This window comes from Acyrthosiphon pisum, chromosome A1, assembly GCF_005508785.2.
Source record: "Acyrthosiphon pisum isolate AL4f chromosome A1, pea_aphid_22Mar2018_4r6ur, whole genome shotgun sequence".
NCBI lineage: Eukaryota > Metazoa > Arthropoda > Insecta > Hemiptera > Aphididae > Acyrthosiphon > Acyrthosiphon pisum.
In genome coordinates, this window is record NC_042494.1 from 152656586 (window position 1) to 152679426 (window position 22841).

General features: G+C 29.0%; 2 protein-coding genes across 7 annotated transcripts in view; both read right to left on the bottom strand.

Annotated features, from left to right (window-relative positions):
- The window catches only part of LOC100160811, an 80083-nt gene that overhangs the window by 14881 nt on the left and 42361 nt on the right, over positions 1-22841 (bottom strand). The window lies entirely within an intron of this gene.
- LOC100162179 (cytochrome P450 4C1) overlaps positions 8635-22841 on the bottom strand; it is a 23176-nt gene continuing 8969 nt past the window's right edge. Inside the window, exons 1-13 of one of the 3 annotated variants that reach the window (XM_016803122.2) lie at positions 18734-19268; positions 16075-16284; positions 15881-15990; positions 15434-15524; positions 13327-13515; positions 13181-13250; positions 12985-13111; positions 12838-12919; positions 12658-12764; positions 12522-12590; positions 9159-9327; positions 8915-9100; positions 8635-8835 (exon numbers count right to left, since the gene is read on the bottom strand). In XM_016803122.2, coding sequence (XP_016658611.1) covers positions 8645-8835; positions 8915-9100; positions 9159-9327; positions 12522-12590; positions 12658-12764; positions 12838-12919; positions 12985-13111; positions 13181-13250; positions 13327-13515; positions 15434-15524; positions 15881-15990; positions 16075-16267 — 1584 coding nt within the window. In that variant the 5' untranslated portion in view covers positions 16268-16284; positions 18734-19268 and the 3' untranslated portion in view covers positions 8635-8644. Of the gene's footprint in view, positions 8836-8914; positions 9101-9158; positions 9328-12521; positions 12591-12657; positions 12765-12837; positions 12920-12984; positions 13112-13180; positions 13251-13326; positions 13516-15433; positions 15525-15880; positions 15991-16074; positions 16285-18733; positions 19269-22841 lie in introns of those variants that run through there. The other 2 variants (XM_029488607.1, XM_001952404.5) reach the window with 2 other exon arrangements.

Here is a 22841-nt window from a genome sequence, read left to right on the forward strand (position 1 = left end):
TGATTTATACAAATAAACGTTTTTGTAACATTGTTGCATATTTAATTGGTTTTTATTTGATGTTATTTGTTATTATTAAAGAACGCGCGTACACATGCTTGTGGAAAATTGATTTATGCGACTTGTCAAAATCGTGACTATATTGTACTGCAAGTATACTTTCGTTTTTTATTTTTTCTAATCAGTGTAAAGATCTCTTTTTATTAAACTATTAAATATGTTAAATAAATACACATTATATCTGAATATATCACGTCTTCATTTCCTAAGTTGATGTATATATCGACACGAGTTGGGACGTAACAGAAAATTGGCATTATAATGGACAGGATATAATAACCCAATTAAAATAAAAAATAAAAAGTAAAATATCAATTCCTACAGTGATAACAACGATAATTATTTTAATTTAAAACTTCTAGACATGACGGAATCTACCAATAAATTTGTTTACTCATCCAAAATAGAATATCATGCAAAAAACGGGAGGATGCTAAATAATGGAAACTCATGATCTAATTTGCAAAGTAAATGATGAAATAACCCATAGTAACGATCCAATATCGGACGTTATCAAATGCATATTTAACTACATATTATACAGGATATGGGAATTTGACCGAAACAATTATATAAGTTATCTAAAACGAATTTAAACTAAAATATATTACAATTAAAAATATCAGTTGAATAGTGTAGAACATACCTATAACTGGGAACCCGGGGGCTTAATGAGATTCTGCAATTTGAATGGAGATATTTTAGTTAGAAAATAGCTCTCCCTGAGCTATTTTAGCCCTCCTTAAGATATTTTAATATATAGATTATAGGTAATATTTATTATAATAAGTTATAAACATAGAAAGAGGTAGTTAGGTACTTGGCCACTGCGATATACTTATATTTTATGACTGTATAAAACTGCATAAAATATGTATACAATGATTCAATAAATAAATTGACATGTTATTTGTGGTAGTTTTGAATTACCTATATAAATTATATCATAGATACAATTGTGTATATGTAGTGGGTGAAAGACAAGTCTCCCACTCTTTTTGTTCTTGAAACCTTTTTGGCTCAAGCCCTATGCATTTGAAAACCCTATTTACGTATATTATAAATGCTAAGCTATTAGTAAAATAAAGATTCTAGGAAGAAATATCCCCAATATAAAAAACCAGTGGCAGGAAGCCAGGGAAAAAAGCCCCTTTTAGTAAATAATTATTAATTAAATTAAGTTAGGTATACACACTATTATATTTTCTAATAGCTCTAATCTTCAGCATAATTACATAATATTATTATAATTTATTATGCATTGTCAATAAATGTCATAAAGATAAACGTAAATACTAGTTAAATAAAAAAAAAATAATAATTTAAGAAATATGTAAATAATTAAAATTAAAAATAATTCAATAGCATGCTTTACTAATTCATAGTTTACCGAACCTATAAATGTAAGCGTATAGTGACAAATTGCATTCTGCGTATTTTTTTTCTTTTGGGAGATTCGTTGATTTTTTTCCGAAAGGTTAGCACCACATATGCTTTTAGGACTGGCTAACTACGGTATGGATTGAAATAAAACTATTATAATGGCATTCTATAGTATACTTAGTAATTTAATTGATTCTTATTACTTACCTAATTAAAGATGTTAAGTCTGTAACTATGTCATTATTTTTAAAATGTTTCATGATAAATATAAATTTATAACGAAACATTTTTAACGAATTATGATTACCCTTGATAAATAACATATTATTCCTTTAGTAAATGACAAATGTAGCATGTCTAATTTATTTTTAATTTTGCTAATATAATTAATCTGACACTTTTTTACTATTGTTTAATCATAGATATAATTATTATATATATATATATATATATATAATATTTGATTAGTTAAACTTTTATACTAGAATATTTTTAATTTATTAGGTATATATCATAAGCATTCGGGCATTAGTATTGATGGTTATTACTTATTAATTCTTAGTATAATAATTACTTAATACACACAAAATGATCTTTATATATTATAATATATTTATGCTTATAAACACATTACGTATATTAATATAATATGTATATTATATACGAGAATTATAAAATATACTAAATTATTTATTAACGTACCTAATAACGTATTACGATTGAATCAAGGATTATACATACAAGATAGGACACTACACTTCTATGCTATAATACACCGCGGCAATATACGCCAGAAATCGTGATGAGACCATGGTTAATGTTCATGTACCTATTATATTTTGCAAGGCCAAACGTATTCTCTAAAACCACGAATTTATATTACAGACTACATTTATATACTCGTCTACAATAAGGTAGACCTTCCACACTGTTCCATCTATTATTACCTGTGTCTGCAGAGTGCAGACTGCGAATGTTTCCGGTTTGAAGCATATAATATTTAATATATTCAAATTGTATGCTATAAAAACAATTATTAATATAATAATACATAGCATCTTGAATAAAATTACCTATATGAATAAGATTCACAGTTTACCTAACGACTTTTTACAACGATGTATGTATATTGTATATAAATATACGTGCGTAGATTTTTGTAATTTTTTTCTTAACTAGGCATGCAGCATGCAGGACTTACATCACAATTTACATTTGTACACAAGTTTTTTTTAATAAGAAATTTACCAAACCTAGGTAGGTTAGATACCTAGGCATCTGTTATCACATATTATTTGTGATTATGTATTAAGTGTGGAAAGGGCGGTCATCTAGTGAGTAGTTTGTTGCTCTGAAACAGAAAAGGCATTCAAGATTCAAGAAGGTACTTGAGGAAGAGGTGAGCATGTGCTGGATAAGCGATTCAGTTCGTGCTAAATTATGAAGTTAGGAGTTCCTACAATTAAATTTGAATAACTGCCGAGCGGCGAGCAGCCCAAGATTTGATGATTCAAACTGTGGCAACTAAAGGGGCTGATATCCTTATACTGTCAGAACACAATAAAATCGGAAACAGCTATGATATACCATGATGCAAATAAAAAGTCGATGATAACTGACAGGCCCGTATTTGGGGGGGGGGGGGCAAGTGTCCCTTGTTGCCCCGGGCGGCAGCAAGCTTACCTTATTCGGGGGGCGGCAATTTTATATCAAAATAAAATCTAATAATAAAATAAATATATATATTTATTTATACTTCAATAAATTTAATGGAAAAACTATTTTGATAATTATTATTTAATATTTAATATTATATCTATAAATAGATTGGACTTTTTGAATATACAATGAATGTACAAAGATGTACGTAGTGTGTTGCACTGCCGCGAGTCGCGACTGTGCGGCGTGCGCCTGTGCCCATCTCGTGTAAATAAACTCCAAGGTTCTAAATATGCGATGTTATTTACCAAAATAGAACAAAAACCATTAATAATTAAAGAAACAGATTTTGAAGAAATAATCCAATCATTTTCAAATCTCCATTCGAGGAGAAAGTTTTAGTTGTATTATATGTAGGTACTTATGTTTTATGTATCATATAAAATACATTATATGTATTTATGTTGAGGTATGGAAGGGTGGCTAAAATATGTTACCCCGGGGCGTGAAATGTCCAAATACGGGCCTGATAACTGATATAGTTAATCTGAAAGACAGGCCAATGTAAAAGGAAGGATCTAGGGGTGAACTGGGCACATTCGACTCACTATCTAGTATAAAACAAAATCGGCACTACACTATTACAACCTTAACTTTTAAAACTTAATTTTTGACTTTTGGCTACTCACGATTCACCATAATCAATAATTAGGTGATAAATGTTTTTAAAATTTTAATTTATTTGAGGTAATATTAATTATTCACTATTTATATTTTATATTGTACTCTAAATCGTAAATCATAGGTAAAATCTAGTTTCCTAGAGTATAAATGTGAATATGTGAATATGTGATAGATATATGGATGATTTTTTTCACTAAGGTACATATATACATTATACATACATATATATAAATAAGTGTACATTTTGAATGAATTTTATAACTCAAGATCCACCAAACCGATTTTGATAAAAATTTCAGGGCATATTAAGATTGATATGTACGAGAGATGGTTCGTAAATAGTTTCTGTGAAATTTATACGCTGTGAGATAAGTGGTTCCGGAGTTATGGCCTCTTAAGTGTACACCTGGTGACATGGCCAAAAACAACAAGTTAAGTTGCGGATTAAAATAATAATAGTGTATTGTATATTGCTTGCTAATGGTTACGGCCTACGGGCACCTTTGTTGATTTGTATTATTATTTTTTGTCAATATATTATATATATCTTCTAACTATATAAATGTGAAATGAAAATCTTTGTACAGGGTCAACTCTGGATCTACTTATCAGATATTCTTGATTTTTTTTTTAACGAAAGAGTATATCAAGGAGAAGGTTATTATGAAACAAAATTTTAGGAAAATCCACCGGAAAAGTAGGAAATCTGGATGTCAAAATACAACAGTGACGCAACAGGTTAGGTTAGGATTTTGTATTAATTTATTATATTAATCCACCATAGGTAGAATACGACAAACTTGATATAACTTTCGTACTTTAGAGTTAAATCATACACTTACGTACAAACTAGGGGTCTGCGATCTACCGAAGGTAGATTGCCTACCTGATAATATGGTACTGCTGCGAATCAGAATTTTTATTCCGAGCAACGGAAAAATTAAGATTAATTTTAAACACCTACACCGAATATTAAATAACGAATTGAACAAAGTTTGAGTCATATAGAGTTGGTACATTTAACGGGCAACGAAGTGCACATATTCAGCTTGTATATTATATAGGCGCAGTATTAATTATCTTATCTACTAATATTATAAGTAAACGTTTAAAGATATTATTTTATACAGTTTAAAGAACGGTTCATTATTTACATGTTTTTTATAGTAGATGATAGGATGCATTCTCAGAACATAATATAGGTTTAATAATAGTATTACAAATTACTAATTATTAATTACAATATATTACTGATAATATTTAAATTTGTCTAGAATATAGTCAATAATCGATAGGAGTGTTTTTTTTTTTTATAAATTTTCAATTTCGAATCGATAGTTACAATTATATTATAATATTAAAAATATATATAAATATATTTTAGGTATGTTATATAATGTTAAAATAAAGTAATTTATACTTCAAAGGTATTTTAACATGGGGTGTGGGGGTCAGAGCCACCCACGGGTCTGTTTCATTTAAATATGTAAAGCCCCTCTAGTTAAAAACTGAAATTGCATCTATGCTTAATTATAGGTACATAATAATTTAAGGGATGATTAATTGCTTAATGAGTAGGTAACTCATATAGTAGATATATTTATAACTATTTGTTGTTTAGTTGTACTTGAAACAACCCACCCTAATGATAATTAATCCAAAGATTTTTGGTAACAGCCGTATTTTCTTAACACATTTTCAACAAATTATGCATTTTCGTAAAGTTTCACATTTTTGAAGTGAAACTTTTTTACGCAGGGTAGTGAGGAAAAAAATCGAACGGGCGGCCGTACGAACGCGTACATGTCCGTGTACACAACCGCGGATTGTCGTAGCTGTATTTTGTAAACGGCTTTGGGTTGTGGGCGGCCACGTGTATAACATACCGAAAGTTACCCCCCCTTTTTTTTATTTAAGTATATCTCGGTCCGTTTTCAACTTGGGTACCCCGTTTTACCACGAAAAATTTTGTCTTTAGACCCTCTAAATAGTCCCCCACCATAGTCTGGGTACTTTTGACCCCCCCCCCCTTCAAAGTTGTTTCGGAAAAACTCGATGTGTCGTCTCACGTTTCTGAAACTCGATTTTTCTTATAGTATGTAGGTCGGTGATGAAATTCGGCGTCGTGTGTCAAGACTGTACGAGACGTTTTTCCCCGTCTTCTGGGACCCCGAAAGTTCAAAATTTTCGTTTTTCGGGGTGTTTCTGCACGGACACTTTTTTTTAGGCACGTCGAGCCGTTTTTATAGTCGGGCCTTATAGAAGGCTTTGCGCTGTATCGATTGGTATACCGATATCAACGTTATCCGACTTTTGGTTAGCGAGTTATGATTTATATAGTGTCTTTTGTTTTTTAAACAACTATATTAAATGAAATAATTTAATGTAAAGAAAAAAAATTATTTACGCGATATATCGATAATGTTCAGTCGAAAATGTACATATTGTCTTTTCAGCTATCATATGCCAATCATAACTACTATACCAATTGAGGAAAATAATACAGGGGCGTCATTTGGGGGGGGCAGGGTGTGCAATGGCACCACTAACTTAAAAAATGTTAACAATTGGCCTGCCATTATAATACTCCAATGCGCCGTCATAATTAACTTATACATGTTTTTATATATAGGTAATATAAAATATATATATTTTAAGTTTTTGTATATGTACAGTAATGACATTAGCTGGTTGCTTTAACTGCTTATAAACTTTTCATTCTTTGAATTGCTAACTATTTAAAAGTTGCATTCGTCGTTATGAGTTTCAATTAGAATTATAAAAGGGAAGGAAAGAATATTTACATAGGTTTGCATAGGTTTCCTACATTTATATATATATAAATATATATTTTTTTTAATGGCCTGGTGAAATGTCAAAATTGGCCTGCCTAAAAGTTTGCACACCCAGAAAAAAACTAAAATGACGCCCCTGAAATAATAATCAATCATTAGAATAAAAATGGTAACAGAATTAACTACTTACGTGGAATTTTGTTTTAAATTTTCAATCCTTAGGTATAAAAGTTGAACATTTTATGAATTTTTAACTACAAAATAATTATTCAATTTTAAATTTGATAAATTTTGTCAAAATTCGATCATTAAATGCTTATAAAAAAAAATTGTGCATATGTATTTTGAATATATTTCAACTGCTATTGTAACAATATATCAGAAACCTTGCATTAAATTTTAACATTTTTTACCCAACAAATACAATTTTATTGATATTTATAGAAAATAAAACTAAAAAAATTGAAAACTGACAATGTACGTAAACAGCTCAAAAAGAGTCAAATTATTTCATAGGGGCCGGAGTGGCGCAGTGGTCACACAGTTGACTTACGACTCACACAGTCATCGGTTCGATTCATAGCAAAGTGCAAAAAATGTGTGTGATTTTACGCAGTCACCATTTTCCCGTGCTGTCGTCCGATTGCGTCATCCGGTTTCCAACTAGGTCCCACTCCACTGGGAGTGAAGACCGCACATGTCTCCTCTTGGAGAAGGGGGGTAGTATCATGCATATAGTGATATATACATAGATAAATAGATCACAAGATCTCCCTACTACCCACTTGTGATAAGCATTGTCAAAGACCTTGAGGTCGTTACAATGAACAAATATAGAAAAAAAAAAAAAATTATTTTCAAAATTTTATCGTGTATAGAAAATGCTAATATAAACATTCAGTGGAATTTTCAAGTACCTACAGTCATTCGTTTTTTAATTACAACAAAACCGTTACATGAGAAATCGAGTGAATATCAAATGTTGTAAAAATAGGAATTTCAAACGCTCATAAAAATTTAATTCGACTTGTAGACATTTTTCTTTTTTAAAAAGGTAGACGAACTTATGAGAAATCTTGTATTACATTTCAAATCTTAGATTTAAAAAGAAAATTTTTCATGAATTTCTAACTCAAAATAATTTACAAATTTTCGTCATTTTTACGTATTTTGTCAATATTTGAACTTTAGATGCTTATAAAAAAAAATTGTGACTATGGACTTTTAATTTTTTTCATCTGCCATTGAAGCAATATACTAGGAGCCTTCTATTAAATTTTTAAGCTTTTTTAACCAACAAATTAAATTTTATTGATATTTATAGAAAAAAAACTTAAAAAAATGGAAACTAAAAATGTCCGTAAAGAGCTCAAAATAAGTCAAAATATTTTCAAAATTGTATGGAGTATAGAAAATGAAAATATTAACCTTCAGTCAAAATTTCATGTGCCTACGGTAATTTGTTTAAAGAGTTATAAATAAAATGTATGCGTAAAAATTCCTGTTTTTCCTTAATTTTTATTTTGTTTTTCACTGCGCTATTGAAAACCACTGGAAAAATTTTGACCCCCCCAAAGTACCAACTAGATTCACTTTCCTATTAGAAAAGATACTGTAGAAGAAAATCCAAGCACTTTTACTGTCCTAAAAGATGATGACAGACACAAAAAAAAATTTAAAAATTAAAAAAAAAAACACATCATTGTAAAATTAATACATTTATCTTTCCACTCAGAATCTAAAATGTAAATAATATAATTCTGTGTTTTTTTTTATTGGTCTTAAACTCGGCAAATTGTGTTTATTAAAAAATGTAATGTATGTATATACTCAGGAAAAGGGCAGAAAAACAGTAGTTCAATAAATTTTTTTGGACCCCCCTCCCCCCTTGAATAAATCCTGGTTGCGCCACTGGTATATTATGCTAAATAGTTATAATATAAGTATAACTAATAGTTAATACTAATTTGAAACATTTTTAGTTATATATTTACAAAAATATACTATTCATAGTATGATTCTAACCTTTACTTATCAATTATCATCCAAGCAATATTATAAATTCAAGTTTTATTTAATTTATATGATGGTCTTCTATCCCTCGACTGAATAAACACAGGATAACCATTAGCACTTCTCAATAATAAATCTAATTTCAACTTTATGTCATTAAATTTACAGTTTGTGTGTACGCTGTAATTTCTCAGGAACATAGACATCATTACTTTCATTGACAGCATAGCATATTTGGATCCTGTAATAATATTCAACAATAATAAAAAAATACAATCAAGTTAGGTAAATTAATCGTTCTATAATATTAGGTATATTACCAATGCATCCTCTCGGACCACCACTAAAAGCTATAAAGCTATACTTATGGCGTTTGGAAATATTTTCTTGGCTGAAGTTCTCTGGGTTAAAATTCAATGGATTTGGATACGAATCACAGTCACGATGAGTGAATAACGGGGCTATATAACATGTAGTACCTTTTGGCAGTAAGTGATTACCAGAAACTAAAATAAAAATTACTATGTTATAGAAACATACTGCAGTTTTACAGTATTCACTCACTAATTTTAACATCATCTTGGAGTTTTCTAATTACTAATGGTAATACTGGAAATAATCTAAGGGTTTCTTTTAAGACTTGTTCTAAGTACACAAGTTTAATAGTGTCTTCAGTAGTAATTGTTTGATCTCCATCACCTAATACGTCGTAAATTTCATCGTAAACTTTATTCTAAAATATAAAATTATCAATTAATGTATCTACGTCAATAGGTAAGTAATTTGCGTAAAATTTAGAGCTTTAATAAAACCAAAACAATTAATAGGTAGAATATAGTTATTCAAACATAATAAACATATACATAAATTATAAATATATAGCAAACTTTTATTAGTTCTCCAGTATACGACAAGACGTGTAATAAGGGTAATATGTATAATTTAATAGGTAACATAATATGGCAATGAAGGCACTATTTAGATAATAACATATATTTATTTATTTATTTATTTATTTATTTATTTATTTATTTAACGAACGATAGTCCAATATAGGTACAGCAGAGGTATTCAAACTTTTTCATTCCCTTCGTCTTTTCGCAACATTTTGGTGACACTCAGATTAGTAAGGACATAAAAAGAAAAATATGTTTTAATGTTTAATTATTTATTATATATATATTATCTATCTAATCTAATCTATAATAGCATAAAATTCTCGTGTCACAGTGTTAGGTCATACACCTCCGTAACGGCTTGATCGATTCTTATGAAATGTTGTGTGTATATTCAGTAGGTCTGAGAATAGGTCGTAAAGTATTTTTCACCCTCCTACCATGGTAGATGCATCTATCAAAGGAGGTACTCAAACGGGGATTTGGAAATTTACAGTGGAAAATATTTTTTATAAATGGTTGATATTGGTTATATAGGAGAAATAATTAGTAGAAATGAGTATTCATTTATTATTGGTTGCCATTGGTTAATCGGACAATTAAAGTTGTAATTTTATAAGGGCAACGAAGTGTGCAAGATTAGCTAGTATAAATATATAATATATATCATAATAAATTCTACTGTACGTGTGTTGTGATTGAACTCCTCCTTAACGGTTGGACCGATTTGATTGAATTTTTTTTTATGCGTTTGGGTAACGCCCCGGATTATTTAGATTTACAAATCATCCCTCTAGGTCCAATCAGGGGATGTGCTCAAACGGGGATTTAGAGATTTACGGTGGAAATTGTTGTATATAAATGGTTGCCATGGGTTTTAAAACTATTATAATAATAATTATTGGTTGCCGTGAAATCAGTGTATTCATTCAATGCTTTTAATTTTTTTGTAAGCTGTGCTTTGATATTATATGTATCGAAATTACGTAAATATTGAGCGTATTATACTCACATATAAGTTACGTACATAAAACAATACTACGTCTTCCCGAACGAGGAGGAAATATTGGTCGACAGACTCTGCATTCATAGTTAGTCCAGCCGTTTAGGAGTTCAGTGACATACTAGGTATAACTTTGATACTTTATAGTTAAATTTTAAAGTTACGTACAAACAGCACGGGGTCCGCGATCTACCGCAGCTAGATTGCCTACCTGATAATAATATACTGCTGCGAATCGGAATTTTTATATAAGGCAACAGAAAAGTTGAGATAAATTTTGAACACCATACACGATACACCAAATATTAAATGACGAATTGAACAAAGTTTGAGTCATATAGAGTTGGTACATTTAACGGGAAATGAAGTGCACGGGATCAGCTAATGTATATATATATTATAGATACAATATAAATTATATCAAAACAACAAATTTAAGAATAATTATCCATAGAAAACTGAAATTAAATATTTTAGGCATGTTTAAAATAAATTAATATATTAGGTAATCGTAACATCAATTTTTTTATCCACTTCTGTGTCACGGCTCCCCTGACAAATACTCGCGGCGACGTTCCTTAAAACCGTGCGTTTACGTCAATTGCACCAGAAATTACAGATAAAAAAAAAATTATGGGATTCAAAAAGGTTATACATCAACTGCGCCAAATGATATTAAGGTACAAAAGTTATTATAATTTAATTACCTAAGTGTAAAAGTTGCTCAACCGCTAGCTTCACTATACGAATTAATTAATTAAATATTGGCCGATGGAACAGTTATATTAGTTTGTAATATACCCCTGATGTATATATAATTTAGTTAATTATTCACTAAAAAGTTCTAAAAGGTTTAATTTATATTTGTGAATCAAAATTATTGATTACATTCCATCCAAAAATATGTCTTATAGATTTTGAGAAAAGTTTAGGTACATAATTATGGTTGGTCTACCACAATTGTATTTATCAGTCGTTTTCATATTATATCTTTTTTTACTCAGCATTCCCAAATATTTTTGTATTTTTTAAATTTATGAGTTTTATTGAATTATATTGAATTTTTGAAATTTATCCTAGTTTCTTTTTTTTAAATTTAAATTTTGAAAAGTTAAAAGTATTTTAAAAATTTTGAAATGTTTGCTATTTATTAACGATATAATAATATATAATTATATTGGGTAAAATGGAAAAAAGAATGAACAAAAGATTTTTATATTTCAGGTACCTATCTAGAAAAATCGGCGTAATTGGCGAACATCAGGAGCAGGGACGCACAGTTGGAGTATCTCTGCAGTCTGCAGATGTATAATAAATAGTAATAGAGTACCTATAGTATTTACGATTTATACGATTTGGTAAGTTATTGTTTTATCATGTTTTTCGTATCAATAGTTAATAAACAATAACAATATTAAACACACAATTTTATTACACGCATGCACCGAAAGTTTTTTGTTATGTCAGTTAAGGTGTTAAAAATATAAGCTCTTTCCATTTAGCGGGTAGCAGGCAATTTCTTTTTTGAGTTACTGTTCAGACAGATCAATGATTAAAATTAAATATGAACGTTTCAATACGTTTTATAAACTTAATATAATTAAACTATTAGCTGTTTGGTACAGCTTGATGAAACAGTTTGGTAAATCCTGAATCCTGATAGCGAGAACAGGAAAATCAATTTAATATAGAGTATCGTTACCTAATAAGTAATAATAATTGCCAATATTACCTTACCAATAGAGGTGGTTTTGGAGTGTGACAAAAAATAGTATAGCTAGTGCTCGTGCAGGAAATAAATTTTAGTCTTGGGCAGTCTCGAGTCGTGAGTTCGTGGCGCACTCGCGTCGCCCGAGAGTGAACTTTCCGCTCATAACTAAGAAACGAAGGAAAAGAGGAGAACTTTGGCTGTGCAATATAGCTTTTATTTTTTTGATACCACTTATACGAAAAAAGTAGAAACATTTAGAACAATGTTATTTAAAGATATTTAATGTATACAAGTATTTTATTCATAAGATTACTCACTTGGATATCAGGATGGATAGCTAATAATAAAAGAGAAAAACATAGTGTAATAGCACTGGTTTCACTACCCTGAAATTAAATTAATATTAACAAAAAAAAAAAATTGACTTAACTATATTAATTTATAGGTACTTACACCTATCATCATTGTAACCACCTCATCAAGAATATCATTATCAGAAAAGTTCGCACCGGTTTCGTTCAATTCAAATAAAGTGTCCAAGAATACTTTTAAATTTTTTTCTATAATAATATTGAGTACAATACATTACATTTAAATTATTACAACACTACAACAAATGTTCAAATAACTCACTTTCTCCATCGGTATTATTCATGACAATCGTTTCTTTTACTATTTTCTTTTGTGCAAAAACTTCTTTTTTTTCATTGATCATCTACAAAATCAAAAATACACTGTTTACTGAATGTCTAGACCTTTTAGTCTCTATTGCACGCCTACCTTTAATGGTAGTTTTTTCAAAGTTTTAAAAACATTAGATTGTCCTTGAAGTCTAAGAAATAAAGAGAAAAAAATATTTGGAAACAACCATGGTTTGTAAATCCTTATTGAATCTAATTCTGATGCTCTAAAAAAATTAATATTTAACTATTTCATAGTAAAGTTTATAAAATTTGTGATAAATTGAATTTTTTACTTGATCATAGCTTTTTCGAATTCAGATCCACATTGTGAATGACTGTCAAGATTGTAACCCATTGCATTTTCTATAAATGATAAATTTAGACAATAACTAGCTATATTAAGCCTTCAAAGTTCAAATAGTATGAATATTAAACGTACGACATATTAAATTAAGAGTAGTAGGTGCAATGTAGTCCCAAAGGTCAAATGGTTGTGTTTTGCCTAATTCCTTTTTTAGATTTCTAATGAGAATCTTGTTTTTCTCATTAAATACAGGAAAAAACTGACTTAGTAGGTTGGCATTAAATAAAGGAGTAATAAGCCGACGGTGTTTCCGCCATTTATCAACTGTAATAATAAAAGAAAAATTGATACAATGTAGGTATTGACTCCAGACAAAATTTGTAATTTTGTAAGGTTATGTACCAAAATATTTTCAATTAAAATATTAAAAATTCAATTGAATTAATCAAAAATAATTTTTAACGTGTATAGATAACAATAATTTGAATTTTCGTACAAATTCTTAATTGTAACCTACAATAGATTCTGAGCAGACCGATGAATCTATTTGTTTTAAAACGATGGTTTTTTGGTATGTATACATAATATTATGTGTAAGAAGTAACTGTTCGCCTAATCTACTAGTAGATAACCGTGATGGCGTGATGCATATTAACCTTTTTTTTAACATACGGAACCTTTAGAAGTTTTTATGTTGCTATTTGCCACCACACTACTAAATTAGCCTGGGGAACTACTACTACAGTATACCGTAATAGGTACCATATAATAGTGGGGTGCTCAACTTATTTGAAAGAGGGGATATTATACATTTTTGACTTTTCTCAGACCACGTTATATATACACTATTACACTCATTTCTATATCATATATTTTATATTTGTATATGACAAAAATAAGCCAAGGGGGTATATGACACTTGCACCCCCTCCTGTAAGCACGCCCCTGCTGTAGAACGATGTCATCACTCAAATATATATAGCTCAAATTTTATCAATAGCAGATTTCAGATAATTTAACTATTCTTTATATAAACGAGAGGCGTTGAACACTAAATTTAGCAACACCATTAAGTTTATGATTATTGACTACTGTGTAAAAAACTGCTTGTAAACGAACTATTTACTATACCTATCTAACTAGGAACTCCGTATACTAGATACGAGCTAAGCTCAGTTGGTATACGTATTAGCTCTTATTATTATTTTAGTATATAAATCTTAAAAATCGTATAATGATGTTATTGAATTACATATGCTGAAATAAATAAATAAATAATTATAGGCTGACACCAGAATCATTTTTCATATGTAATGATAAATCCTTGAATTCAAATTTAATACATTCATTACAGTGACCTATTCATAATGAATATAGGTAAACTTCACTCCTACTGTACCACAAAATATAAAATTTCGAGTAGTTTTCAAAAGCACTGAAAAAAACAAACAAAAATTAAGGAAAAATGGGAAACTTTACGAAAAATCGGTTTTTGACAAAATCAATTTTGGTGTAACTATAAAAAAAAATGACCGTAGAAACATAGAACCAGAAAGTATAAAATCAAATCATTTTTACTGCTTCAAAAGGTGATGTCAGTCACACACACATAATTAATGTAAAATCAATACATTCATCGCCCCGCTCAGAATCTAAAAGTTCTCTAATACTTATAATTTTGTAAATGCAAATTTAATTTTTGAGCTTTCTAAGTATTTTTTATCATAGCTTCTTCCATGCAAATAATCTTCCCCAGCTACACTCGAGCAATTTTTTGTAGTGAGTTATTTATTTTTCCTATACCAAAAAACTTTCTACCCACCCCGCTGTTTGTACAAAATATAAATTGTTAATTAAAACCTGAAAAATATTACAATATACATAACATATTTTTTTATTAGATTTTAAGGCTTCGACGACTGACGTCATTAGCCTGTAAGGTTAGTAGGGTTGGTACAGTAGGGTTGGGACTTTTGGTACGGTCAGTTAGGAACACGTGAATGTGTGGCAAGGTTTTTGCACAATACGAACCCGTGTGGTTAGTGGCAGCGACCCATCAAAGAACTAGTGGCAGCGGCCGTTGCTTACTCTCAATCACGTCGCGTAATTGATTTCTGCTACTTCACCGCGCCGAGACATATATATAATAATTATTTAACAGACACAGAATTTTCCAAATTTTTCAGACTTACAGTAAACATTTTAAATTGTCAAAGATTAAATATCATAATTAGGTAGGTACCTGGTGCAGTTAGTAAGCCTTCACCAAAAATATTCTTGATAAATTCATAAAACCTGTCCTTTTGTAAAGCCTTTGAATTATTTAACACAATCTGAAACAAATTTGGTTTTATATTTAAATATATTTGATAACATATATGGTTTAAATGGTTTAATATACCTAATATATATATATTTTTTTATTCATATGTTTTTTTATTCAATCTGTTACAAAAAAAGAAGAACAATAAGAAAAATGTATGGTTTATAGGTTAAAATAAATAAAAATAAAAAAGGCAGATTTGACAGACTGTAGAGGCCTTCCAGAGGAGGTACTACGATAATACACCTAATATAATTGATTTATTATACCAATATTTTGCTTATATTGTAAACTGTTTAGTTTTCTCGATTCAGTCTGTATACTTTTGTAAAGGCACAGAAAATATATAATCAGAAAAATAATTACTTGTACGTCTTCTGGTTTAATAATGTACACTCCGAAAAAAGGACCTAACCATACTTTAAAAGGCTCCGATCCGTAATTATTGTAAAATCCCAGTAATACATTTATAACCTCTGAAACAACAACAATAAATTAATATAATAGATATACATAAAATAACTATATAATTTTTATATATTATGTTTTATTTCCCTTACGTTCGGGAGTGCCAAGAAGCTCTAGTGCTGAGCCAATGATAGGGTATGCCGGGGGACCTTTCATTTTCGAGTCCAATTTATTGATGTGTCTATTATTCCATTTGCAGCTGCACCAAAAAACCACAACAGAAATAATGGCCGAGTACAAGAGTACCTCAGATACTGCCAATCTAAATTCACCGACCGACTGCATGATGATTGCTCCTGTTTCTAAAGCATTGTATAACTTAACATATAATTATTATTTAAATAATACTAATAAAAAGGACGTCAAACGTTGATTTGTTATCTTTAAGGCCCAGATTTATATGTTTTTTTTGTTTTTAAATATGTTTTAACAGTCAAAAGGTGAAAAGTAGCTAGATAAGGTACAAGTTTGAATTATATAGTAAATATATCCGGAATACAAAGTTTTATCTTGCACGATTTTTTATTGCATATAGATGGTTTTAAAATGCATAGTTTTGCATATTTTGTAATTATTTGATGTGTATTGCATATTTCTGTATTTTATGGGAATACCGAAGTGTTTTATACCCATTTATTTTACTATTGTTCGTTGGTTTTTCCGGACTATTCCCAACGGATCAAAATTAAGGAAAAACTATTAATTTGATTATGTAGGTATATGAACAAACCTTTGCCAAAATCCACGATTTTGATTCAATCAAAAAATATTGATAAAAATCGAGTAATATGTTATACCCTGTTCAAAATAAGAAGCGCATAGATTTACGTAACAAAACAGGTTTTGCCCATGGCCACCCATTGCTTCTTATTGTGAATAGACCCTATTCAATAGAGTATAGGTAATTAAACTATTACAACTAGGTACGCATAATTCCACTGCTCTTATTTTAATTATTAATTAAAATGCATATTTACTTGAATATATTTTTGCATATTTTAAGTGCATATAATTGCATATAATTCCGGGAGCCCTAGTTATATTTAAAATACAGTGTTTGAAAAGAACGGAACGTGAATGACATTTAAATTTTTAATAAATATAATATGATATGTATAAATATTTATTAATAATATTATTATAATATTCCTATTATAATTATTTGATTACGAATTATAACAATTAAATACGTGAAATTCCAGTGGGCATGGCTAGACATACCTATAACTACAATGATATATTTTCCACAATTTTGTATTAGTATTAGTGTTTGGACGATATATAAAATTAAAATAAAACAATTTAAAGGAATGCATTTATATTTTCAAAGTACCTGAACGTGTTAATTTGAAGAAAAAAAACATGAACATGAACAAATTTCTGTCTTAAGCACAAAGCACTGAACGTGTATGAATTAATTTTTTTGTTGAACATTTCGAACAATAAAATGTTAGGTTAGGCACAAGAGATTCCTTCAGGCACAAAGTACGAAACCAGATATTTTTCCAAAAGGGGGACAACATTTCTGGCTTTTACCTCCCCTCTACTTTACACTAAAATCTATAAAAAAAAAATACTACATTTTAACAATGTATTGGTGAATAAGTTTAAAAGAACGCTTATATCCACATCTGTTGTCTCCGTCTTACAAATGTAAAACATAGCAAAAACTGTTTTGCGCGGGAAAGAACCGGGAAAGTTAGTCATAAGTCATAACTAAGAAATTAAATTTTCACCGCATAAAAAGGAGAACTTTGACTGTGAAATATAATTTTATTTTTTTAATATTGGAACTAAAAAAGTTGAAAAAAAACAAAAATTATTTATTTTGAAACAATATAAGAACTTTTTTCGTTTAAATGATATCAAAACAAAAACGATATTTCACAGATAATGTTCTCAACTATATTGTATATCAATTTGGAGTCTTAACTATCACTGCAGCCCGAGTGGTTCTATCCCGAACAGAACAGTTTTTGGCATGTTGTACATTTGTAAGACAGAGACAACACATGCGGGTGTAGCATCTTCTTAAATAGTGTTTTCCAGTTTTTAATCTATTATTATATATGTTATTGTGTTATCTCAAATTGCGGGGTGATGAATATTAATTATAAAATAAATTCTTGGAATTTAATTAAAATTTACAATTGTTAATTATACAGTGTACATATAATTTAAATCCAGGATTCAAGACAATTAAGCGCCATAATACCTACTCAAAATATTTAAAAACAAAATTGAGGGGGCCAGTTCGAGATTCCCTAACTAAGATTTCCCTTTGAGAGGAGCCTGGATTTCTTGGACTCTGTTTTTTTTTTATGTAGATACATTTTAAATCTAATACCTAAACATTTTTTATAAAATATTTACATCAATAAATATTAATTATTAATTAATCAATGTGAAGTATTATAACTATACTCCGTACCAAATAAGAGCGCATCGGGTGGCCACGGGCAAAACCGGTTTTGTTACGTAAATTTGGGGTGCTCTTATTGTTACAGGGTATATATTATTTATTAAGATCCCTTTAGTTCAATGGAAACTCAGAGTCTGCGATCATTTGTTAGGTAATTATAGGCTTTATATACATTTTTTATTTGCTTTTTTTTTAAATATATAGTTAGGTTATATAAGTTCTATAGGAAGCTGCAGAGTGCAGGGGCCCAATATTTTACCTGCACATAATCCCCCAAACCCATAGTTGTGGCACTGGTTATAGTCTAAATATAAAAGTACAACACTTACCACGAAGGTGTGGACGTAATCGTAATGCGCATGCCGTTCAAGATTTATAAATCACAGCATGCACCTACGTTAATTTTAAATTAAATTTGTTTAAATTAAATTTATTAATAATAATGAAAACTTTTGTATATATTATTTAACTTTGGTGTTTGTTGAATAGTGTTGATACACTCTTAACAACTGAATGCAATTTTAATAAAAAAGGGGTTTTTATAATTTACAATAATCCCCTCTTTGGCAGTCATTTACATGTCATTGGATTTTAATTATACCTACATATATATGGCTGTATGCACTTAATAATACTTTAAATTTTAATTTTAAAATAAAACAGGTTTTGCTCATTATATCCGAATTTGAATTTAACTCTAAAATTACAATTAAAATCCTACCCACCTTGAACGTATTATAATTGGAATATAAAAGCATTGTCGGCACAGCATCATAAGTCTGAAATTCGTGGAAGAGAGATTCGGTAAGGAAACAAATGTACCTATCTATAAATATTTACTATTTAGATACGTATTTTTATTTAATATTTTTTTATATAATTATACATTACTTATATCTAATTTGTATAATTATTTGTGTCAATGTACAACTTTTAAGTAATTAACTTATAATTAGTCCTGAAAATTATAAACACGCTACACGCATATAAAATATAATAGTGTGTATAACTATAACACAACATGATAATACTTTTATAATTGTCGGTCTTAAAGACTACCGATTTGCCTGATCACCGAGTTGTCGTATTCTTTGTGAGCTATAGCATAGCGGAGTATATGGAGATTGGAGATCGAACTATTTATATTAGCAGGGACGGATAGGCCTATCGGGAAATCGGGATTTTCCCAGTGGACCTTTGTCCGTATAAAATTATAGGGCCCTCAGTCTCAACAGTATTTTATATGTTTTAAATGTTATTATAATAATATAATATCGAACTATATACAATTTTAAAAGAGTTTATTTTATTGGTTTATAAATAACTAGCTGCCCGACCTTCCTCCGGAAGAAATTATTTTTTTATAATTTAATTTAAAAACATGTGACTATTTTTTGGCTATACAAATAGTATAATATAATTACATATTGTAGTTATTGTTATTACTAATTTCTGAAAATTATACCTATATCTTACATTTTGAATTCAATCACTGAAGTGGTAATTTTTTTCTTTTTATTATAGAATAGAGATAAGGTAGAAAACATTGTAACAATAAATTATTTGTTTAATGAATAATATATATTTAAATGGAAAAATTCAAATGCAAACAAATAAATAAATAATTAATCATAATAATAAAACAAACAAATAAACCGGGTTTTCTTCGTCTCCAAAATCAAGTTAGATTCTTATATATATAGATGAGTTAAATACTTTTGCATGTACGTTAATACATGACATTGTAAGTATAACGCTGTGTTGCATATGATGACAACTTTCCGTATAATATCTATTTTAAGAATTTTTATTACATTTTAGTCTTTACTGTATCGTAAAGAAAAATTTATATTGTGTATGATATAATATCATGTGCGCGTACATAATTGTATAAATAATCAAATTTAATAGTTAAAAAAAAATTAAAAACAATGGAAAATATCTCATGGCTATACTTAACTTAAAAAGAGACAAATTAGTTTGAAAATGTTACCATGTATAGAAAATGGTAATTTTAACATTTGGTGAGTATTTCTAGTGTCTATTGTTATTCGTTTTTGAATTACAACCAAATATAAAATCAATACCTAGATGAAAATTCGTTTATTTAACGGTAAAAATCTAATATCGTAAACATTTTTAATTCAAATGCTCATAAAAAATTATTCGATAATTTTCTATTAAAATATCTAATGTTAGCTATAGAAATAAAACACTTATAAATTTCCAACTGAAAAATAGTTTGAACATTTTTGAAATTTTGATGAATTATGTACACATTTGAACTTTAAATGCATATAAAAATCATCGTTCTTATATATCTTTAATATTTTTGAACTTCCATTAAGCGAACTCCAAAGTTAACAATATGAGAACATTTTTTTGTTAATGTGGATAATTATATGCTAAAGATATTTCGGTAAGAACATTTTTAAAGTTTATGCAAAAGAAAAAACTGCACCATGGGCCATGGCAATGAAATACAAATACTATGTAGGTACTGAACTATACAGAATACCCTCTACTCAATAACTAGTAGCTTTGGCCTAGCTATATTTAAATACGTAATAACATCGTAAAAAATACCAATATAATTATTTATGTTACGTAGCTGCTCTACTGGAAGTATATTATTATTAATTAATTAATATTATCACCATCGGGTTCTTAAACACTGTTGTTGTTATCCACCAGGCACCACTTATTTTTTCCGGTACATGCAATGCAACGTAGGTACCTACACCAAAACGGGTTTTCCTTTGTGCATCCATGAATTATATAGACATCATAGCAGACAATTTATTGTTCGACGACCACGGCGCAATTATAGTTTGCAAATGCCAAAAGGTCGTGATTCATCGAAATTTTACGTCACTGTGAAAGTGTGAAAGATACAAAATATGTAAAAAAAAATTATCTCTCGAATATTATACTCATATCATATATTAGCATTCAGTCCCATGTTTTTCTCAGATCAATTATTGAAAAATGTGTAAACATTTTGCAAAATAATTGCAAATTGGTATTTAGAAAATTCAATTATTTTAAAAAGGACAAGGATTTAAATGCAAATTTCATTTTTCTGGGAGCTCCAAAACAATGCCTTGGATGTATAAACACTATAAACATACCTACCTATACCGACGCATCTAAAACTGTAAAGGTACCGGAATAGCTATCATCATAGGTACCTAATTTTTAACTGAAAAAAAAAATATTAATTACTGCAGCATATATTCTCTGCCGAAATCCTAGCAATATTCTCTGCTATAAAACACATTAAAAACTCTCAACTACCCTATGGCCTATAACTACCTCATATTCACAGACTTGGTAAGCTCCGTACAATGTTTAAGTAACTACAGAAACAACAACTATCTAAAATCAAATATAATAGAAGCAATAAATAACCATCCAAATAAAATAGCTATTGTCTGGATACCAGGACACAGTAACATAGAAGATAATGAAAAAGTAGACCGTCTAGCAAAGGAAGCAGCCAATAATGAGAATATAGAAATAACTAATAAGCGAGAAATACTGTACAGTGTACTTATGAAGACACACTCAGATATATTAATACTGCTATTGGAGAAAAATGGTCACTCAAATGGAGAAGAAAAAAAACAAAACTCAGTGAAATAAAACGAACAACAGAACGATGGAATAACATAATAAATCTTAACAGAAAAGAACCGAGAAGATCATCCCTGCATGGTGCGCACATGTGGAGTCAATTTGACAATCAAGCATACTCATCAAATGGAGACAAACAGAAGCTGCCAGAACCAAACACAACATACCAGAATTCCTATATCAATCACTAGGCCCAAAGATATCAGCCATCGTACATATAGCAAACGTACCTACACTAAATTTCATTAAATAAATTGAAATTGAAAATTTATTGTAAAAGTAACATATATTATTTAAAGATAAGATAATGAAAAAAATAATGTATAAGCTAATACCATGTAAAAAAAAGAAAGTGAATATCGTTGGTGCATTAGGGAGGTCAAAATTTAAATTTCCCAGTGGTTTTCAAAAGCGCCGGGAAAAACAAAAGAAAAATTAAGGAAAAACGGGAATTTTTACGCAAAATCGATTTTTCACAAAATTGAATTTGGTTTTTGGTGTAAATTTAAAAAAAATTACCGTAGATACATGAAATTTCGACTGAATGTTTATCTTAGCATCTTCTATACACCATAACATTTTCAAAATATTTTGATGTATTTTGAGCTCTTTACGGACATTTTTATTTTCCATTTTTTTTTAGTTTTTTTCTAAAAATATCAATAAAATTTTATTTGTTGGATAAAAAAGCTTGAAAATTTAATAGAAGGCTCCTAGTATATTGTTTCAAAGGCAGATGAAAAATATTAAAAATCGTTAGTCACAGTTTTTTTTTTTAAGCATTTAAAGTTCAAAAAATGA